This window comes from Hemiscyllium ocellatum, unplaced genomic scaffold, assembly GCF_020745735.1.
Source record: "Hemiscyllium ocellatum isolate sHemOce1 unplaced genomic scaffold, sHemOce1.pat.X.cur. scaffold_999_pat_ctg1, whole genome shotgun sequence".
In the NCBI taxonomy this organism is placed as follows: Eukaryota; Metazoa; Chordata; class Chondrichthyes; order Orectolobiformes; family Hemiscylliidae; genus Hemiscyllium; species Hemiscyllium ocellatum.
Window position 1 is genome coordinate 118,786 of NW_026869348.1, and position 23,775 is coordinate 142,560.

The window sequence follows — 23,775 nt, forward strand, 5'->3', positions numbered from 1 at the left end:
TGGTGAGTATATAAGTACCTGTGTGTGTGTGAATGTTTGTGTGTGTTAGTATATGTGTACCTGAGTGTGAGAATGTGTGTGGTGAGTATATAAGTACCTGTGTGTGTTTGTGTGTGTGAGTGAGTGAGTATATAAGTACGTGTGTGTGTGTGTGTGTGTGCGAGTATATAAGTACCTGTGTGTGTTTGTGTGTGTGAGTGAGTGAGTATATAAGTACGTGTGTGTGTGTGTGTGTGTGTGCGAGTATATAAGTACCTGTGTGTGTTTGTGTGTGTGAGTGAGTATATAAGTACCTGTGTGTGTTTGTGTGTGTGAGTGAGTGAGTATATGAGTACCTGTGTGTGTGTGTGAGTATATAAGTACTTATGTGTGTGAATGTTTGTGTGTGTTAGTATATGAGTACCTGTGTGTGTGTGTGTGTGGGTGTGTGTATATGAGTACCTGTGTGTGTGTAAAAGTGTGTATGTGTGAGGATTTGTGTACCTATGTGTGTGTGTGTGTGAGAGAGCATATAAGTACCTGTGTGTGAATGTTTGTGTGTGTTAGTATATGAGTACCTGTGCGTGTGGGTGTGTGTGGGTGTGTGTATATGAGTACCTGTGTGTGTGTAAAAGTGTGTATGTGTGAGGATTTGTGTACCTTTGTTTGTGTGAATGTGTGTGTGTGAGAGTCTATCAGTACCTGTGTGTGTGTGTGTGTGTGTGTGAGTGAGTATATGAGTGCCTGTGTGTGTGCACGCGAGTATATAAGTACGTGTGTGTGTGTGAATGAATGTTTGTGTGTTAGTATATGAGTACCTGTGTTTGTGTGAATGTGTGTGTGTGTGAATGAATGTTTGTGTGTTGGTATATGAGTACCTTTGTGTGTGTGAATGTGTGTGTGTTAGTATATGAGTGCCTTTGTGAATGTGTGTGTGTGTGAGTATATGAGTGCGTGTGTGTGTGTGTGTGTGTGTGTGTGAGTATATGAGTGCCTGTGTGTGTGTGTGTGTGAGTATATGAGTGCCTGTGTGTGTGTGTGAGTATATGAGTGCCTCTGTGTGTGTAAAAGTGTATATGTGTGAGAATATGTGTACCCGAGTATGTGTGAATGTGTGTGTGTGAGTATATCAGTACCTGTGTGTGTGTGAATGTGTGTGTGTGTTATATGAGTACCTGTGTGTGTGTGAATGTGTGTGTATTTGAGTACGAGTACCTATGTGTGTGTGTGTTATATGAGTACCTGTGTGTGTGTGAATGTGTGTGTATTTGAGTACGAGTACCTGTGTGTGTGTGTGTGAGTATATGGGTACCTGTGTGTGTGTAAAAGTGTGTATGTGTGAGGATATGTGTACCTGAGTGTGTGTGTGTGTGTATATAAGTACCTGTGTGTGTGTGAATATTTGTGTGTGTGTTAGTATATGAGTACCTATGTTTGTGTGTGTATGTATGTATGAGTGTGTGTGTGTGTGTGTGTGTGTGTGTGTGTGTGAGAGAGCCTGACCAGGTCCCCACCCTGGGGGTTTCTGTGGCCAGATATGTCTCAGTGTGAGATTGAGGAGTGGAGCTTGAGACCATGCTGTGCTTGGCCACAGCTCCCGTTCTCCTCCCTAATGCTCGCTGCTTCATATTGGTGAGGGTATGTGAGAGGAGATCTCCCCCAGTCAGCTGGTGTATCAGGGTTCACATGCCTGGACTAGTATTCACTCTTGGTGTTGGAGGCAGAGCTGGGAATGTGATCGTCAGCGTTGACCCTCTGTTCCTTCCCATTTAGGACAGAGGGTCAAGTTTCCTGCACCTCTCTGTGACACTTGCCCATGAGATTGGGCACAATCTCGGACTGTCACATGACACAGAAGACCGCCAGTGTAACTGCCCAGATCTGGATGGTGGCTGTATAATGGAAGAGGCTATCGGGTGAGGAATGTCACACTGTGACTGATATTGGGGCATCTTTCTCTCTATCTATCTCTCTCTCTCCCTCTCTCATTCTGTTTCACTCTCTCACCCCCTTCTTTCTCTTTCCCTGCCCTCCCTCTCCCTCCTGCCTTCCTCTCTCTCTCTCTCTCCCTCTCTCACTCCCTCTCTCTATCTTTCTTTCCCTGTCAGTCTCTTTCTCCTCCTTTTGCCCTCCCTCCCTTTCTCTCTCTCTCTCTCTCTACTTCTCGTTCTACCTCTTTCCCTCCCTCTGTCTCTCTCTCTTGCACACACACACAAGCATCTAACACCAAGCACCAACCTCCCTGTTAGTAATATAGGGCTGAGAGAAGAGGAAAAGTGCTGCTTTAAATTGCAGGTGTTCCTTGAGACAAGGTGAACTTGTTTGTAAGTGTCCTTAAGCAACGACACGAGGTGAAAGATCCTCCAGAAAAACAGCCAATCAGAACACGAGCAGCTCAGAAGGTTGGCAGTGTCAATCAACTGAGGTTGGGGTGGAACATGTTGGTGAAGGTGATGAACAGTTCAACCTCCTCGCGGGAGCATGCCGTGGCGCCAATACAGCCATACTGTGGGAGCAGTCTCATCCTCTCTGCCTTTGCCCTGATTAAACCCCTCAAAGGAGGAGACATACAAATGTCTTGCAAATGAAATGAACTTCGCTTTCCCAGCTCATTGTGTTGAATTAAGTTGTTGGAGGGTTTTGAAGAGGTAGCAGAAAGGCTGAGAACATGAAACATGACAGTGCAGTCCAGGCCCTTCGGCTCTTGATATTGCACCAACCTGTGGATCCAATCTGAAGCTTGTCTAACCTACACATGCCCTTATCATCCATAAGTCTAAACAATGACCATTTAAATGCCCTTAAAGTTGGTGAGTCTATTATCGTTGTAGGCACTTCTATTACTCTCTGAGTAAAGAAACCACCTCTGACATCTCTCCAATATTTATGACCCCTACATTTAAGGCTATGTCCCCTCGTGCTAGCCATCACCATCTTAGGAAAAAGGCTGTCACTGTTCAAACTACCTAACCCTCTGATTATCTTGTATGCCTCTATTAAGTCACCTCTCAACCTTCTTATCTCTAACGAAAACAGCTTCAAGCTCTATCATTCCCAGGGTTGTCTCTACTCCCCTTCTTGAACATGGGAACCACATTTGCTATCCTCCAGTCTTCTGGCACTATTCCTGTAGACATTGACGACATAAAGACCAAAGCCAAAGGCTCTGCAACCTCCCTGGTTTCCCAGAGAATCCTGGGATAAATACTATCCATCCCAGAGGACTTACCTATTTTCACACTTTCCAGACTTGCTAATACCTCCTCCTTGTGAATCTTGGTCCTGTCTAGTCTAGTCGCCTGTCTCTCCTCAACAACATGGTCTTTTTCCAGTGTGAAAACTGACAAAAAATATTGACTTCGCTCTTCTCCTGTCACCTCGGAATCCACGCACGATTTCCCATGACTGTCCCTTACCTGACTCTCCTCATTCTTTTAATCCCGATATACTGAGAGTAAGGTTCAGGGTTTTCACACAATCACAGAGTCATAGAGATGTACAGCACAGAAACAGACCCTTTGGTCCAACCCGTTCATGTCAACCAGATATCCCAACCCAATCTAGTCCCACCTGCCAGCACCCGCCCATATCCCTCCAAACCCTTCCTATTCATATACCCATCCAAATGCCTCTTAAATGTTGTAATTGTACCAGCCTCCACCACAGCCTCTGGCAGCTCATTCCATACACGTACTGCCATCTGTGTGAAAAAGTTGCCCCTTAGGTCTCTTTTATATCTTTCCCCTCTCACCCTAAACCTAAACCCCTCTAGTTCTGGACTCCCCGACTTTGTTCATCTATCCTATCCATGTCCCTCATAATTTTGTAAACTTCTCTAAGGTCACCCCTCAGCCTCTGACGCTCCAGGGAAAACAGCCCCAGCCTGTTCAGCCTCTCCCTGTAGCTCAAATCCTCCAACCCTGGCAACATCCTTGGAAATCTTTTCTGAACCCTTTCCAATAGGAAGGAGGCCAGAATTGCACGCAATATTCCAACAGTGGCCTAATCAATGTCCTGTACAGCCGCAACATGACCTCCCAACTCCTGTACTCAATACTCTGACCAATAAAGGAAAGCATACCAAACGCCTTCTTCACTATTCTATCTACAGCTATGAAACTGTACTCCAAGGTGTCTCCCTAGGACCTTACCATTAAGTGTATAAGTCCTGCTAAGATTTGCTTTCCCAAAATGCAGCACCTCGCATTTATCTGAATTAAGCTCCATCTGCCACTTCTCAGCCCATTGGCCCATCTGGTCCAAATCCTGTTGTAATCTGAGGTAACCCTCTTCGCTGTCCACTACACCTCCAATTTTGGTGTCATCTGCAAACTTACTAACTGTACCTCCTCTGTTCACATCTAAATCCTTCATATGAAAAGGATGAAAAGCAGCTGACCCAGCAATGATTCTTGTAGCACTCCACTGGTCACAGGCCTCCAGGTGGTGGTGGAGGGTTGTTTTTCAGACTGGAGGCCTGTGACCAGTGGAGTGCTACAAGAATCAGTGCTGGGTCAGCTGCTTTTCATCCTTTTCATATGAAGGATTTAGATGTGAACAGAGGAGGTACAGTTAGTAAGTTTGCAGATGACACCAAAATTGGAGGTGTAGTGGACAGCGAAGAGGGTTACCTCAGATTACAACAGGATCTTGACCAGATGGGCCATCGGGTTGAGATGTGGCAGATGGGGTTCAATTCAGGTAAATGCGAGGTGCTGCATTTTGGGAAAGCAAATCAGAGCAAGAACTTGTACACTTAATGGTAAGAAACTGGGGAGTGTTGCTGAACAGACCTTGGAGTGCAGGTTCATAGCTCATTGAAAGTGGAGTAAGAGGTAGATAGGATAGTGAAGAAGGTGTTTGGTATGCTTTCCTTTATTGGTCAGAGTATTGAGTACAGGAGTTGGGAGGTCATGTTGCGGTTGTACAGGACATTGGTTTGGCCACTGTTAGAATATTGTGTGCAATTCTGGTCTCCTTCCTATCGGAAAGATGTTGTGAAAGTTGAAAGAGTTGGGAAAAGATGTTGCCAGGGTTGGAGAATTTCAGCTGTAGGGAAAGGCTGTTTTCTCCTTGCAGGTTGGAGCTGTTTTCCTGGGAGCATCGGAGGCTGAGGGGTGACCTTTATAGAGGTTTATAAAATCATGAGGCACATGGATGTGGAAGGATGTGGAAGCATTGGAAAAGGTGCAGAGGAGATTTACCAGGATGTTGCCTGGTCTGGAGGGAAGGTCTAATGGGGAAAGGCTGAGAGACTTGGGTCTGTTCTCATTGGAGAGAAGAAGGCTAAGAGGGGATTGGATAGAGACTGGATTAGATTACTTACAGTGTGGAAACAAGCCCTTCGGCCCAACAACTCCACACCGACCCGCCGAAGCGCAACCCACCCAGACCCCTACATTTACCCCTTACCTAACACTATGGGCAATTTAGCATGGCCAATTCACCTGACCCGCACATCTTTGGACTGTGGGAGGAAACCCACGCAGACACGGGGAGAACGTGCAAACTCCACACAGTCAGTCGCCTGAGGCGGGAATTGAACCCGGGTCTCAGGCGCTGTGAGGCAGCAGTGCTAACCACTGTGCCACCGTGCCATCCCAAAACATACAAGATGATCAGAGCGTTAGATAGGGTAGACAGTGAGTCTTTTTCCTAGGATGGTGGCGTCAGCTTGTACGAGGGGGCATAACTACAAATTGAGGGGTGGTAGATTTAAGACAGATGTCAGAGACAGGTTCTTTACTCAGAGAGTGGTAAGGGCATGGAATGCCTGGCCTGATAATGTAGTTAACTCAGCAGTTTCCTTCCCCATCTTATGCATCCTAAATCATGCCAAATCGCATCATAATTGCCTTTCCCCCAGCTATAACTCTTGCCCTGCGGAATATATCTATCCTTTTCCATTGCGAAAGTAAACATAACTGAATTGTGGTCACTGTCACCAAAGTGCTCACCTACCTCCAAATCTAACACCTGGCCGGATTCATTCCCCAATACCAAATCCAATGTGGCCTCGCCCCTTGTTGGCCTGTCTACATACTGGGTCAGGAAACCCTCCTACACACATTGGACGAACACTGAGCCATCTAAAGTACTCAAACTAGAGTATTCCCAGTCAATATTTGGAAAGTTAAAGACCCCATAACAACGACCCTGTTACCGAACCCATCGAGGATCATCCTTGCCATCCTTTTCTCGGCATCTGTGGAAGAATTAAGAGGCCCATCGAACTCTCCGAACAGAATGAGCTCTCCTTTCCTGTTTCTAATCTCAGCCCATACTACGTCAGGAGACGAATCCTTTCTGTCACCGTAATACTGTCCATGACCAGCAATGTCACACCCCCTCCTCTTTTACCACCTTCTCTGTTCTGACCGAAACATCTTAGTCCTGTAACCTGTGACAACCATTCCGATGCCTCCTCTATCCATGTCTCTAGACAGTCTTCCAAAAGGGCCACAACATCAAAATCCCAAATACCATCCCAATGGGCACGGTCTGAGAGTGTAGGGGAGGGGGAGACGGAGAGTCACTCGAGGGGTTAGGGTCTGGGGTGTACTGTCTGGGAGTGTGGTGGGGAGGGGGAGGGTCAGTCGAGGGGTTAGGGTCTGGGATGTACTATCTGAGAGTGAGGGGGAGGGGGAGCATCACTCAAGGGGTTAGAGTCTGGGATGTACTGTGTGCCAGTGTGTGTGCCCATGTGTGTGTGTGTGCACCAGTGTGTATGTGTCGGTGTGTGCCTGTCTTCACTGTGTTTCCTGTTGGTTCTGCCAGGTGGAAGTTGCCAAGGATGTTTAGTAGCTGTAGCCGTGCGGATTTGGAGCAAGTGTTTGACCAGGGAGTCGGGACATGTCTGTTTAACCTCCCGGATCCAGACCAGCTGCTGTCCCCTCCCCAGTGTGGGAACCTCTACCTGGACAGGGGCGAGGACTGTGACTGCGGCCCCCCTGCGGTAAGGATGGTGGGGGTGGAGTGGGAGTGTGACTGTGCCCCCTCTCCCCACCCCCGCGATACGGATGGTGGGGGTGGAGTGGGAGTGTGACAGTGCTCCACCCCCCCTCGGGGTAAGGATGATGGGGGTGAGGGGTGTGTGTGATGAGGATATACGCACACAGACACACACACACGGCCACGCACACATACACACACCACCACCCCCCCCCCCCCCCCCCCCCCACACACACACACACACACACGCCCACGCACACATACCCACATACACACATGGACACGCACACATGCACATGCACACATACCCACCCACACACACCCACACACATGCACACGCACACGCACACATGCACACGCACACATACCCACACACACACATGCACATGAACACATACCCACACACGCACACATACCCACACACACCCACTCTCACACATGCACACACACACATACTCACCCACACACATGCGCGCACACACACATACCCACCCTCACACATGTACACGCATACATACCCAAACACACACATGCACAAGCGGACATACCCACACATACACGCACACATACCCACACGCACATGCACACTCACCCATAACCACACACACAGTCACACATACCCACATGCACACGCAAACATACCCACACACACATGCACGCATACCCACACATACATACACAGGCCCATGCACACATACCCACACACATGAACATGCACACATACCCCCACACATACATACCCACACACACACACCACACACACGCACACATACCCCCACACACATACACACACACACACATGCACACACACGCACACATACCCCCCACACATGCGCACACACACACCACACACACGCACACACAGCCCCCACACACGCCCACATACCCCCACACACATGCACACACACACATCCACACACACGCACACATACCCCCCACACACGCCCACATACCCCCACACACACACCCACACACGCACACATACCCCCCACACCCGCACACATACCCCCACACACACGCCCACATACCCCCACACACACACACACCACACACACCCACACACACGCACACATACCCCCCACACCCGCACACATACCCCCACACACACACCCACACGCATACCCCCCCACAAGCGCACACATACCTCCACACACACACCGACACACACATGCACATACCCCCACACACACATACCCATACGCACACCCACACACACTAACACACACACACACACATACACACCCACAATTCTCTGTGATAGCAAGGGAAATAGCAACTTGAGATTCCCAGGCATATTCCAGCTGCACTTATTAACCATCAAACTCCCATAACTCCGACCGCACTCCATAGCCCTCGAATACCTCTGCCGCCTCTCACTGATTGTAACCTTACCCCGTGAAGGGGTGGGGATGGTGGTGGGGAACAATCACACTCTCAGATGTAGGTTTGCTCTCTGAGCTGGTAGGTTCTTTTCCAGATGTTTTGTCTCCCTACTAGGTAACATCCTCTGGCCAGCACTGTATATCATTCCTGCTTTCTGTTTATATGTTTGGGTTTCTTTGGGTTGGTGATGTCATTTCCTGTGGTGTATCCTGGTGGTTAGTTTTCTGCCTGTTTGTCCAGTGTAGTGTTTGTTACAGTCCCTGACATTAGTTTTGTTTGCTGTCTGTATGGATCTTTCACTAGCTGCTGTTTTAGTGTGTTGGTGGGTTTGTGGGCTGCCATGATGCCAAGGGGTCGGAGTAGTCTGGCAGTCATTTCTGAGATGTCTTTGATATAGGGGAGAGTGGCTAGGGTTTCTGGATGTGTTTTTTCTGCTTGTTTGGGTTTGTTGCTGAGAAATCGGCTGACTGTGTTCATTGGGTACCCATTTTGTTTTGAATACACGGTATATGGGATTTTCCTCTGCTCTGTGTAGTTCCTCTGTGCAGCAGTGTGTGGTGGCTCATTGAAATAATATTCTAATGTAGTCCCACCTCGACTGGGACAACACATCCATCCTGGGACAAGCCAAACAGAGACATGCACGGGAATTCCTGGAAGCATGGCGTTCCAACCGGAACTCTATCAACAAACACATCGAGTTAGATCTACCACCCCCGAGAAAAGGAACAGGGAGTGACTTCTCTACAGGAAATAACATCACCACAGGAAATGACATCAACAACCCAAAGAAACCCAAACCTATCTATCGGAAGCAGGAATCATATCCAGTGCTTTGCCTCAGACTCACTGAAGATGTTACGGAAACATCAGGAAATGAACCCCCCAGCTCAGGGAGCAAACCTACACCCAGCACCTCAACCCGAGTTACAAATCTTCACAAAACTCATGCAGTCACTCCCCAATCCCCACCCACCATCCTTACCCCCGGGGGAGGGGGTCACAGTGACAGACCCCACCCCACCATCCTTACCCACACTAACCTCCACATGTGTACCACCTTCTGTGTGAAAAAGTTGCCAGTCAGGTTCCTTTTTATCCTTCCCCCTTGAACCTTAACCTGATGCCCTCTAGATCTCAATTTCCCAACCCTGGGAAAAGGACGGATTATATTCACCCTTGTTCTGGACCAGGCCTGATCCCACAAAACTTCTCATGAAAGTAGCCCAGACCCTCGTTTTTCCAGGTGTCCTAGGAAGGATGTGCAATGGATATTCCCAGGAGAGATGCAGCTAGCCCAGACCACATTGTTTTAAACAAAGCAGAATTTATTTGTCAGATTATCGAATGAAACACAACCAAAAAAGAGCAGAATGTAGAATAACTGAACCTATTCAGTTAAAAATCACACAACACCACATTATAGTCCTGGTGTTTTTAACATTGTACACCCCAGTCCCACACTGGCGTCTCCAAATCTTAACCTATCCAAAAACCCAACAGAATATCCCAACTTAATGATGCTATTCCAAATTCCTCCAACAATCCCCATAAATACTCCCTTGGCACAAAAGGTAAAATCCAACACATGATCTTACAGAAGGGAGAGAGAAGACAGAGACAGTCGGCATGGAACACTTCCTACCATCGAGCTGTTTCTTTGACCATCTGCGTCTGAACAGCCAGACTGCTAAACTCCAAAACCAAACCAAAGCAGAGATAAAGCTGAGCTCGGAGAACAGGCCACTCCCTTTTAGTTGTTCGAGTATTTTTAAAAAAAAATTGAAAGCCTTTTGCCTGAGGCAGGATAACGAAATAGGCCGACAACCCATCAAAATGAGATTTTTCAGAGTGTCTGTGTTCAATACCCCTCTGAGAGAAACCAAAGACAACATCACCTTGTGAAAGTAGCAGCCTCATCACACTCTATCCATGACTCTCATGATCTTATACACTCCAATAAGGTGCCGCCTCAGTCTCCTGTGCACAACAGAAAAAGGTCCTAGTGTCTCCAGCAACTCCCTGTAACTCAGACCCTTCGATCCTGGCAACATCCTTGTAAATGTCTTCTGCACTCTTTCCAGCTTAATAACATCCTTCCTATAACAAGGTGACCACAACTGAGCACAATACCCAAGTGCTGCCTCACCAATGTCCCGTATAACTGCAACATACCTCCCCAACTTCTACACTCAATGCCCTGACTGATGAAGGCCAGTGTACCAAAAGCCCTGTCTCCCTGGGACTCCACTCTCAGAGAACCGTGCATCTGAACTTCAAGGTCCCTCTGTTCCACTACACCCCTTAAGGCCCAACCATTCACCATGAAACTCCTGCCTTGATTTGATTTTCCAAAATGCAAGACCTCACGCTTATTTAAATTAAACTCCATTTGCCATTTCTCGGCCCACCTCCCCAGCTGATCAAAGTCCTGCTGCAATTTCTGAGAACCTTCCTCACTGTCCACAATACTGCGTATTTTAGTATCATCTGCAACTTACTCATCATGCCTTGTATATTCCCATCCAAATCATTGATATAGTGGGCCCAGCACTGACCACTGAAGCACTGCCCTAGTCACAGGCCTCCAGTCTGACAAGCAGCATTCCACTATTACCCCCTGCTTCCTACCATCAAGCCAATGGTGTACCCAATTTGCCAGCTTCCCCTGGATTCCATGCGATCTCACCTTCCACAGCAGTCTACCATGTGGAACCTTATCAAAGGCCTTCCTGACATCCATATAGATTACGCCCATCCTCATCAACCTTCCAGGTCACTGTGTGAAAGAATGTTAATAAATTTGTGAGGCATGATCTCCCACTCACAAAGCCACGCGGACTACTCCTAATCAAACCCTGTCTTTCTAAAGTCATGTGTATCTTATCCCTCAGATTCTCCTGAAGTAACTTCCCTCCCACAGATGTTCAGCTTACTGCTCTATCGTTCCCAGGGTCTCCTTTGCAGCCCTTCTTGAGTAAAGGCACAACATTCCCGACCCTCCAGTCTTCCGGGACCTCACCCGTGGCTAACAATGATGCAAATATATCAGCCAGGGCCCTGGCAATGTCTTCTCCAGCCTCTGACGGGGTTCTTGGATATATCTGGTCAGGACCAGGAGAGTTATCCACCTTTATACAGTGTAATACATCCAACACCACCTCTACTGTGATATGGACTGGCCCCAAAATATCATCACAAACTTCCCCAAGTTCCCAGGTCCTCATGGCTTTCTCCACGGTAAACACAGAGGAGAGATAATCATTGAGGACCTCGCCCATCTCCTACAGTTCCACATGTACATATTCACTTTGATGGGGGTTCTATTCTCTTTCTAGGTATTCTTTTTCCTTTAATATATTTAAAGAACCTCTTTGGATTCACCCTAATCTTCTCAGTCAAGGCTATCTCATACTCTCTTTTCACCCTCCTGATTTCCTTCTTCAGTAAACTCCTGTATTCCCTGTGTACCTCCAGGATTCCCTTGATCCCAGCTGCCTCTCTGGGAACCACGCCTCCTCAAAGCCTCAATATCTCTGTTATCCAGGGTTCCCTGTTCCTGCCAACCCTGCCCTTCACCCTCACAGGAACATATCGACCTTGAACTCTAGCTATCTCACTGTTAAAGGCCTCTCACTTGCCAGCAGTCCTGCTCCAAACAACCCCTACTAGCTCCTGTCTAATTCCATCAATATTCACCTTCCCCCAGTTTAGAACTTGAACCTGTGGACCAGTTTTGTCCCTCTCTATAACTATTTTAAATTTAACAGAACTATGGTCACTGCTCCCACAGTACTCCCCCACTGTCACCTCCGTCATCTGTCCTGCCCTATTTCCCAAAAGGAGGCTGAGTTTTGCCCCCTCCTGAGTGGGACCCTCTGCAGACTGCTTGAGGGAACTTTCCTGAATACACTTAACACATTCCACCCAATCTAAGCCCTTAAGTCTCTGGCAGTCCCAGTCTATGTTCGGAAAAAGAAACTCCCTGACTGTGACAACCCTATTGCTCCTGGGAGTCTCCCCAGTCTCCCTGCAGATTTGTTCCTCGAATTCCCGCTGACTATTTGGGGGCCGATAGTACAACCCCAATAACGTCACCATCCCCATCTTATTTCTTAGCTCCACCCACAAAGCCTCACTGGATAATCCTTCAGTTATTTCATCTCTGGTTACTGCTGTGATACTCACCTTCATCAGAAATACATCTCCCCTCCCCTCCTTCCACCACCTCTGTCCCACCTAAAGCACCTATCCCCTGACTTGGGCTGGGAAGTGGCAGATGGAGTTTAATTTAGATAAATGCGAGGTGCTGTGTTTTGGGAAATCAAATCTTAGCAGGACCTGTACACTTAATAGAACAGTACAGCACAGAACAGGCCCTTCGGCCCTCAATGTTGTGCTGGCCTGTGAACTATTCTCAGCTCATCCCCCTACGCTATCCCATCATCATCCATGTGCTTATCCAAGGATTGTTTAAATCTCCCGAACGTGGCTGAGTTAACTACATTATCAGGTAGAGGTGCTGGAAAAGCACAGCAGGTCAGGCAGGATCCGAGGAGCAGGAAAATCAACGTTTTGGGCAAAAGCCCTTCATCAGAAAAAGACACGGGCTTTTGCCCAAAACATCAATTGTCCTGCTCCTCGGATGCTGCCTGACCTGCTGTGCTTTTCCAGCACCACTCTGATCAAACTCTGGTTTCCAGCATCTGCTGTCCTCACTTTTGCCACATCAGCAGGTCGGGCATTCCAGACCCTTTCCACTCTCTGAGTAAAGAACCTGCCTCTGACATCTGTCTTAAATCTATCACCCCTCAATTTGTAGTTATGCCCCCTTGTACAAGCTGACGTCACCATCCTAGGAAAAAGACTCTCACTGTCCACCCTATCTAATCCTCTGATTATCTTGTATGTCTCTATCAAATCCCCTCTTAGCCTTCTTTGTTCCAATGAGAACAGACCCAAGTCTCTCAGCCTTCCCTCATTAGACCTTCCCTCCAGACCAGGCAACATCATGGTAAATCTCCTCTGCACCTTTTCCAGTGCTTCCACATCCTTCCCGAAATATGGTGACCAGAACTGTACATAATGTTCCAAGTGAGGCCGCACCAGTGTTTTGTATAGTTGCAGCACGATATTGTGGCTCCGAAACTCAATCCCTCTACAAATGAAACCTAACACACTGTATGCCTTCTTAACAGCACTATCCCCTCGGGTGGCAACTTTCAGGGATCTATGTACATGGACTCCAAGATCCCTCTGCACATCCACACTACAAAGAATCTTTCCATTGACCCAGTACTCTGCCTTCCTGTTATTCTTCCCAAAGTGCATCACCTCACATTTAGCTGCATTGAACTCCATTTGCCACCTCTCAGCCCAATTCTGCAGTTTATCCAAGTCCCCCTGCAACCTGTAACATTCTTCCACACTGTCCACTACTCCACCGACTTTAGTGTCATCTGCAAATTTACTAACCCATCCACCTATGCCTACGTCTAAGTCATTTATAAAAATGACAAACAGCAGTGGTCCCAAAACAGATCCTTGTGTCACACCACTAGTAACCGGACTCCAGGCTGAATATTTTCCATCAACCACCACTCGCTGCCTTCTTTCAGAAAGCCAGTTTCTAATCCAAACTGCTAAATCACCCTCAATCCCACGCCTCTGCATTTTCTCCAACAGCCTACCATGTGGAACCTTATCAAAGGCTTTACTGAAGTCCATTTATACCACGTCAACTGTCCTACATGCTTGGTCACCTTCTCAAAAACTCAATGAGGTTTGTGAGACACAACCTACCTTTGACGAAACCATGTTGACAATCTGAAATCAAATTGTTCCTTGCTAGATGATTATAAATCCTATCTCTTTTAATCCTTTCCAAAACCTTTCCTACAACAGGCGTAAGGCTCACTGGTCTATAATTACCTGGGTCATCTCTACTGCCCTTCTTGAACAAGGGTACAACATTTGCAATCCTCCAGCCCTCTGGTACTAAACCTGTAGACAATGACGACTCAAAGATCAAAGCCAAAGGCTCTAACGCCTCCTCCCTAGCTGCCCAGAGAATCCTCGGATAAATCCCACGAGGCTCAGGGACTTGCCTACTTTCACTCCTTCTAGAATTGATAATACCTGTTTTGTGACTAAGCTTGATCCTTTCTAGTCTAATATCTCGTACCTCATTCTTCTCATCGACAACATTCTCTTTTTCCTGAACCGAAGAGAAATGTTCATTCAGCATCTCTCCGATCTCCACAGGGTCCACACACAATGTCCCACTCCTGTCTTTGACTGACCCTATTCATCCTTTTATTCCTCACATACCAAAAGAAAGCTTTAGGGTTCTCCTTTATTCTACCTGCTAAAGACTGCTCATGACCGCTCCTTATCTCTCTCTTTAAATCCTTCCTCGCTGATCTGTAACTCTCCATCGCCTCATCTGAACCATCTTGTCTCATTGTCACATGAGCCTCCTTCTTCTGCTTAACAAGAGATACAATTTCTGTAGTAAACCACGGTTCCCTTACCTTATCACTTCCTCCCTGCCTGACAGGGACAGACCTATCAAGGACACACAATATCTGTTCCTGAAACCAGCTCCACATTTCCATTATCCCCATCCCCTGCATTTTGCTCCCCCATTCTATGCATCCTAATTCCTGCCTAATCACATTATAATTGCCCATGTCCCCTCAATAACTCTTGACCTGTGGCATGTGCCTATCCCTTTCCGTCGCTAAACTAAATGTAACTGAATTATGGTCACTCTCTCCAAAGTGCTCACCTACAACTAAACCAAACACCTGGCCTGGGTCATTCCCAAGCACCAGATCCAGTGTGGCCTCCCTCTTGTCGGCCCTTCGACACACTGTGTCAGGAAACCCTCCTGTACACATTGGACAAAAACTGATCCATCCGACGTTCTAGAGTTATAGCATTTCCAGTCAATGTTGGGGAAGTTAAAGTCCCCCCATAATGACCACCCTGTTCCTCTCACTCTGACCTTGGATAATGTTGCTAATCCACTCTTCCACCTCCCTGGAACTCTGCGGAGGCCTATAAAAAACTCCAAGCAGTGTGACCTTTCCTCTCCTGTTTCTAACCTCAGCCCACACTACCTCAGTAGGTGAGTCCTCATCAAAAGTTCTCTCAGCCGGGGGAGATCCAAGATGGCGGCGACTCAGCAAGTCTGAGTCTACAGAGCCCTTCCCAAAACCTGGGTAAAGTGGGTTACCTGCCCCCACCACACTTGCCAAACCACCCAAAAAATTTCTTTAATCTTAATTAGCTGCTGAATATTATATTTAAACAGTCTAATACTGAGTGGATAATGAGTAAATCGAAGGGACCCCGCAGCTCTCAGAAAACAAAGACCCCTCCCCCACCCTCCTCTCCTCCGCTGCAGCTGATGTAAAAACAGGCCTTATAGAGATGATTGCCAGATTGGAATCGACACTCGTCAATTTCATCGCAGAATCCCGACAGAGATGGAATGCATTCGAAGAAAAGCTGCAGAAACAGAATCAAACCATGGAGGAGCTGCAGGGCCGAGTGGAGGGGGCGGAACTAAAGGCCACTACCTCCGAGGCTGCAGCTCAAACAGCTGCAGAACAGGTGCCAGCTCTGGAGCAGAGAGCCCGGGCCTTTGAAATTTACATGGATGATATTGACAACAGAAATCGGAGAAAAAATATTCGGTTGCTGGGCCTTCCCGAGCAAGAAGGGAAGGGACAGTTAGCAGCATTTCTGGAGCGATTTTTGCCGCAGCTTTTAAACCTGGGGGCTGAAACTGACCGGGTAAGGGTGGAGTGGGCCTACCGGGTCGCAGCACGCGGATCTGGCCCAAACCAGCGCCCACACCCGGTCCTGTTCCGGCTGCAGAGTTATAGGGAGAGGCAGATACTCCTGGATGCCTCCAGAAAGCTTGGAAAGGATCCTAAAGCCATGCTCCATGAAGGATCCAAGATTATGTTATTTCAGGACTTCTCCCCGGCTTTGGCCCGAAGAAGGAAGGCGTTTGATGAGGTGAAGAAATGTTTAAGGGACTTAGATATTTATTACACCTTACGCTACCCAGCAACGTTATGCTTTACCCACGAAGGATCCGAGTATAATTTTAGATCACCAGAAGAGGCCAAGAAACTTTTAGACTCGGTTAAATAAATCGTAAGAGACAATTTATGTTGGCTTGCCTCTCCCACACTCCGTGGGGAGAAATGGATACTTTATTCTACTTTACTTTTGCCTCTGGGAACGGGGTTGTCTTCCTTGCTATCTTATGTTATTATACTTAACTGTAATCTGTTGGAGTTGTAATTTTATAGTTATGTATGTTTGTACGTGGCATTGATGCTATCAGATATACTCAGGTATGGGTGGGGAGGGGTGGGGGTGCGGCGCTCACTGTTAACTCTAGCTCGGTATTATATTTAAATCCTATTAAGGAGCGCCCGGGTCGAGGGTGGGACACTGTTTGGGAGAGGATATGGTGGAACGTTGGAAAGGTAGTAAGGCCCCCTGAGAACAAGGGGGAAGATCTCCATTCAAACATGTTTAATTTTTTGTTCTTATTGTTTGGAAATAACTTCCTTTTTATCATACTGTTATGAGTGTATTAGAGAACATTTTCTCTTGTTTGAAGGATGTAAGCGACTCAACTATACACTCTGGATGATTGTGGATTAGTTGAATTTTGATGATTATATATTTAAGATCTATTTTTATATTAATGTTTGTGCTTGAAAATTCTGCTTATTTTTGTAAATTTGTCAAAATGTTAAACTTCCAATAAAAATATCTATAAAAAAAAGTTCTCTCAGCCACCGTTATACTGTCCTTAACTAACAAGGCCACGCCTCCCCCCTCTTTTACCGCCTTGCCTGTTCTTAATGAAAGATCTAAACCCTGGAACCTGCAACATCCATTCCTCACCCTGCTCTATCCATGTCTCCAAAATGGCCACAACATCGAAGTCCCAGGTACCTATCCATGCTGCAAGCTCACCTACCTTATTTCGGATACTTCTGGTGTTGTAGTAAACACACTTCAAACCAGTTTGCTGTCTGCCAGCACATTCCTGTGACCCTGAAATCCTGTCCCTGTCCTTCCTACTCTCATCCTCCTGTGCACTGGAACTACAACACAGGTTCCCAATCCTTCCCCTCTGCAGCAATGGTCTGATAAAACTCCTGATTGTGATTTCCAACAAATATAGTCACATTTCAAAACCAGGCAGCTTAGCCAAGGGTACTCTGTATTCTCTGTCTTCTTTCCTTCTTCTTAGGGACTCTGTTTCCCAGGTCTTTGACAGATAAAGGTACCTATAAGGGAGCAGTTGTGCAGGCAGTCTGTATGGTTCTGTTTTTGTTGGTGCTCTTTGCTGGTCTGACTGACTGCTCAAAATGCCGGATACTTATACCCCAAAACAACGGATTGTTTCATTGGTTTTAATATTCAAACTTGATTGAAGTTTGGTATCTTGGCAATGCTTTAAACTGATTGGCCAAATTTGATTTTGTTTTTGTATCCAGGCAACATAGCTCTTCACGAGTTGTTTGACCAAATATTACATTGTTACTTTGTTCAGAAAACTGCGCTATCCAGAAATTTCAACTCTCTTAGAGGTACAGTACACCCACAATTTCAATAACACACAGTCCTGTCCCAATTCCCGGGATCAAGTAGGTCCGCGATCTTCTCTGGTGTGCTCACTCCTTGAAGCTCCATTGGGAACAAGCCCAGGTGATCCAATCCATTTTCAAGCAGTCCAGGTTTCAATCTGGGAAACCTCCTGGAAGCTGCTGCAATACTTTCTGAAATAAAGCTGCAGTATTTAACGGGAAGCCTCTCCAATACCCTGTGTCATTGAAGCATAACATCCTCATCTTTATGTTCAATTATTCTCAGTGCAAGCTGTGGTATGTGTACCATTAGTCAGTCTCATTCAGTGCTTTATCTGCATGCTCATGTTTTGTAAACGAGCATCAAGAGCTTCTAAATCTCTCTGTACCTCAGAAATCTGCAGCCATTCTCCACTTAGTTCATGCACTTTCTCATTCTCCCTGCTTAAGTGAACAACTGGTATTTCCCACATTGAATTTCATCTCCCAACAACACTCAAGAAGCTTTACACCATCCAGGACAAAGTGACTGACTTGATTGGCAGCAAATCCCCAAACATCCACTCCCTCTCCCACTGACGGTCAGTAGCTGCAGTGTGTGTAATCTGCAAAGTGCACGACAGAAAATCACCAAACCTCCTCAGACAACACCTTCCAAACCCATGGCCACTTCCATCTAGAAGGACAAGGACAGCAGATACATGGGAATACCACCCCCTGCAAATTCCCCTCCAAGCCCCTCACCACCCTGACTTGGAAATATATCGCTGTTCCTGCTCAGTCACTGGGTGAAAATCCTGGAATTCCATCCCTACCGGCATTGTGGGTCAACCCACAGTAAGTGAAATGCAGCGGTTCAGGAAGGTAGCTCACCCCCACCTCCTTAAGGGCAAGTAGGGATGGGCATCAATACTGGGGCAAGTAGGGATGGGCCATCAATACTGGACAGCCAGTGATGCCCAAGTCCCACAAATGGATAACAAAAACTAGCTCCAATGTATTTCCCCTGCACCTATATCATGCTGTAAATCGTAAAGGGCTAAATCCTAAGCAAAGACCTCAGGCAGAATTTCTCTTCTTCCATTTTGCCTATCAGACCTGATTATACTAACTCTCTATTTTCTGTTAGCCAGACAGTCTTCAATCCATGTCCAATATTGTCCACTAAACCATGACCCTTCATACCCCACAGTTGCCTTTGATGAGGCCCCATCTACTTTCATATTTCCAACATTGAAGGTCCGATGTATTCTGCTTTTATGTTTAAGTCAGTGAACATGCTGTCATCTTGTGGCTGTGTTTCTCAGTGACAGCTATCCTCAGTCTCACTCTCACTCTCTCTCTCACACTCTCTCACTCTTTCTCTCTCATTCTCTCATTCTCACTCTCTCTCTTACTCTCACTCTCTCGCACTCTCACTCTCGCTCTCACTCTCAATCTCTCACTCTCACTCTCTCACTCTCAATCTCTCTCTCTCACTCTCTCTCTCACCCTCTCTCTCTCACTCTCTCTCTTGCTCTCACTCTCTCTCTCTCACTCTCACTCTTTCACTCTCTCTGTCACTCTCACTCTCTCTGTCACTCTCACTCTCTCATTCTCACTCTCACTCTCATTCACTCTCACTCTCACTCTCACTCTCACTCACTCACACTCTCACTCTCACTCTCACTCAATCTCACTCTCACTCTCTCTCTCCCACTCTCATTCTCACTCTCTCTCTGTTTTACCCTCAGGAGTGTACCGACCCCTGCTGTGAGCCCTCAACGTGTAAACTTAAACCTGGGGCACAGTGCCCATCCACGGATACCTGCTGCAAAGACTGTCAAGTAAGATCTCACTGCATCATGGACACGGTTCTACAGAGGGCTCTGGGAGATGGGGCAAGGAGTTATGGTGGAAATGATCTGGTCATGTTAATACCGTGGCAGGTAACTGGAATGCCTTTGACATCAAGGCTGCATTCGACCGAGTGTCGCGTCAAGGAGCCCTGACAAAGCTAGAACCAATGGGTTTCAGGGGACAACCTCTCCAAGTCTGTTAGAGTCACACCTGGGCACACAGGGAGATGTTGTGATTGTTGGAAGTCAGTCATCTCAGCTCCAGGACATCTCTGCTGGAGTTCCTCAGGGTAGTGTCCTTGGTCCAACCATCTTCAACTGCATCATCAATGACCCTCCCTCCACCATAAGGTCAGAAGTGGGAATGTTCACAATGTTCAGTCCCATTCACAACTCCTCAGGTTCTGAAGCAGTCCATGTTCAGGACAATATCCAGGCTTGGACTGACACATGGCAAGTGATATTTCTGTCACAGAAATGCCAAGTTATGACCATCTCCAGTAAAAGACACTCTAACCACCAGCCCTTGACTTTCAATGGTATGACTATCACTGAATCCCCCACTATTAACATTCTGGGAAGTTATCATTGATCAGAAATTCAACTAGACTCAGAGGCTAAGAATACTGCAATGAGGAATGTACCTCCTGACCCCCAATAAATATGTTCTGTTAAAATGGCAGCACATTTCATTGCAGTCTTTGTTCTGCAGTTCCTTCCAGCAGGGACAATGTGCCGAGGGCTGATGGGAGAATGTGACCTGCCGGAGTTCTGTTCAGGAAATTCCTCTGATTGCCCCGAAAATGTGTTTCTGCAACATGGGCACAACTGCAGCAATGGGACTTTATACTGCAGCGATGGTATCTGCCAGTCTGCAGATAAACAGTGCCAGGAGATCTGGGGTCCTGGTGAGTATACAGCACTAGGGTCTCCCCTAATCTTACAGCAAGCATGGGAGAGCAGAGAGCAAGAAACTACAAAAGTGAATCGTTATACAATGTGAGATATATAGACTTGGTGCAAGGGGAAAATGGGTGCCGAGGGGGAGGGAATGTTTGTGCTCATTCTTCATCAGGCAGAGCAGGAAGTGGAGATAGAGAGAAATACAATAGAACCATGAAAGATGAAATTCTGAAAGGTTATCTATGTTTCTGTCTCTGCATCGATGCTGCCAGACCTGCTGAGTTTCTCCAGTGTTCTCTGTATGAGTGTTCTGTAGGTTTTCAGCATTGTTTTGTGGGTTTACTGCTGTTTATATTTGTAGCCTCCAGCAGCTGATGAGCAATTTTTTTGAAGTTATTTAAATCAGCTACATTGGTTAATAATATTGTCAAGAGTCATAGCAGAGAGAACAGGAAAGGTGATGATGTGTTTGAAATGTCACTGGACTAGAAAGGGATGAGAAGATGGGGGCAGCTCCAACAACACACAAGAAGCTTGACACCATCCAGGACAAAGCAGCCCCCCGCTTAATTGGCAGCACATCCCAAACATCCCCTCCCTCCACCACCAACACTCAGTAGCCGCAGTGTGTACTGTCTACAAGAAGCACTGCAGAAATTCACCAAAGATCCTCAGACAACACCTTCCAAACCCACAGCCACTTCCATCTAGAAGGACAAGGGCAGCAGATACATGGGAACACCCATCCCCTGCAAGTTCCCCCCCCAAGCCACTCACCATCCTGACTTGGAAATATATCACCGTTCCTTCACTGTGACTGGGTCAGAGTCCTGGAATTCCCCCTCTCAGGGCATTGTGGGTCAACTCACAAAAGACTGATTCAAGAAGGCATCTCATGACCACCATCTCGAGGATAGCTAGAGACGGGTGGAAATGCTGACCCAGCCAGCGATGCCCACATTCCGCAAATGAATAAAAAAAAAGCTATGATTGAGTGGCAGAAGCAACTCAATGGGCTGAATGGCCTAATTCTGTTCCTGTATCTTATTATCTCAAGGTCATTTGCATCTGGTTAAGCAAGCAATCATTTTAAAATTCTCATTCTTTTTCATATCTGTCTAAAATCTCTCCATTTTCCTCCCTCTGTAATTGCCTCCACATACACCTCTGAAATATCCTTGTATGTCTAAGTCTTGGGCCTCCATTTTATACTTTTCAACACCATGCCCAATTATCAAACTAATGCAAAGTGAATAAATCATAGATGCAGATCTGATTCCAGGGAGTTATTGAACACACAAACTGCTCTGGTAACTCCGGAGGTCTTCTTCGAGAGATTATAATGAGCTGATTTCCCCCTTTGCTGGACACACTGTGGTGGATTTCAATTAAATCCCTGAGGAACCCTCCGTAATTAGTAAAGCGATAAATTCCACATTGCTGACAGGAATTGCAAAGAAGGACAGAGGGAACAATGAGCTGTTTCTTCACGTCAGGTCAAATTTACACACTCTCTCGTTCTCTCTCTCTCTCTCTCTCTCTCTCTCTATCCATTTATCTATCTTTCTCTCTCTGTCTCTGTTCTAGTGCAGAATAGCAATTCCACACAGAAACTGGGCCACGTGTGTGTTCTCTCTCTCAGGAGTTCCCCAGTCTGCACAGCTCCATCTGAACACACTGAGTCTTGCTGTTGGATTCAGTGGCATTTCCTCAGCAAAAGTGACTCGTTTAAAACATTCAACTCGATTTGTATGGGTCCACATAATCTTTTCTGGTAATAATTTTTGCATCAGAACTTTGGAACAGTATCGTTGTCTCTCCATCTGTGTGTCTGTAACTGCTCACTCGGGCCGGGCCGGGCGGGCTGGGCCGGGCTGGGCTGGGCCGGGCTGGGCTGGGCTGGGCTGGGCCGGGCTGGGCTGGGCCGGGCTGGGCTGGGCTGGGAGAGGTCTGAGTGACTGGGAACAGTTTAGAGTCTCTGGTTTGGAGACTTTCTTCTGGTTTATATATCTCTCCCTTTCTTTCTGATAGGTGCAAGATCTGCTGAAGATGTATGTTACGTATATACAAATAAAGCAGGAAGCCCCTTTGGAAACTGCGGAAAGAATGACAATAATGATTACATCAAATGCCAAAGCAAGTACGTTTCATATAAGATTCCCAGCAATTCTAAAATAGCCATATTTTTCAGTCATAAATGTAACATTAAAAATGTGTGCATTTCATATTGTTTCTGATTCTGATTAAATAAATCGTACAATTGATGAGACTAGACTGGGGGTATTCTGTGCAGTTCTGGTCACTACCTTATAGAAGGTGGTAATTGCTCTGGGATAGTGCAGAGAAGATTTGATTAATGAATTAATGCTTTACTTATTGTCTCATCTATCTTGATAATACAGTGAAAAGTGTTTGGTTGCCACAATCTGGTACTGTTTCCCATAATGTATCCTGGGTTGGAGAATTGTAACTACAACGAGAGAATGGAGAGGTTGGGGTGGTTTATATCGGAACAGAAGGTGGGGGGGGGGGGGGGGACATGATTGAGGTATACAAAATCGTGAGGGGTTAGAAATAGAGTAGACAGGAAGAACCAAGTTCATAGCTCCTTGAAAGTGGAATTGCAGGTAGAGAGGATAGGGAAGAAGGTGTTTGGTGTGTTTTTCTTTATTAGTCAGAGCATTGAGTATCAGAGTTGGGAGGTACAGGACATTGGTTAGGCCATTGTTGGAATACTTGAAAGGGTTCAGAAAAAATTTACAAGGATGTTGTCAGGGTTGGAGGATTTGACCTACAGGGAGAGGCTGAACAGGCTGGGAGCGTCGGAAGCTGAGGGGTGACCTTATCAAGGTTTACAAAATTATGAGGGACATGGATAGGGTAAATAGGCAAAGTCTTTTCCCTGGGGTCGGGGAGTCCAGAACTAGGGGGCATAGGTTTAGGGTGAGAGGGGAAAGATATAAAGGAGATCTAAGGTGCAAACTTTTCACGCAGAGGGTGGTAAAATGTATGGAATGAGCTGCCAGAAGATGTGGTGGAGGCTGGTACAATTACAGCATTTAAAAGGCATTTGGATGGGTATATGAATAGGAAGG

At 46.6% G+C, this 23,775-nt stretch overlaps 1 protein-coding gene across 1 annotated transcript in view; it reads left to right on the forward strand.

Moving 5' to 3' along the window:
* LOC132815006 (disintegrin and metalloproteinase domain-containing protein 12-like) overlaps nt 1–22,820 on the forward strand; it is a gene marked incomplete at its 3' end in the record, with an annotated part of 130,937 nt that extends 108,117 nt beyond the window's left edge. The window contains exons 11-15 of the mRNA XM_060823623.1: nt 1,753–1,895; nt 6,757–6,934; nt 19,673–19,765; nt 20,490–20,685; nt 22,712–22,820. Of these exons, the coding sequence (XP_060679606.1) occupies nt 1,753–1,895; nt 6,757–6,934; nt 19,673–19,765; nt 20,490–20,685; nt 22,712–22,820 (719 nt within the window). The remainder of the gene's footprint in view (nt 1–1,752; nt 1,896–6,756; nt 6,935–19,672; nt 19,766–20,489; nt 20,686–22,711) is intronic.
* Nucleotides 22,821–23,775: the final 955 nt, after the last annotated feature.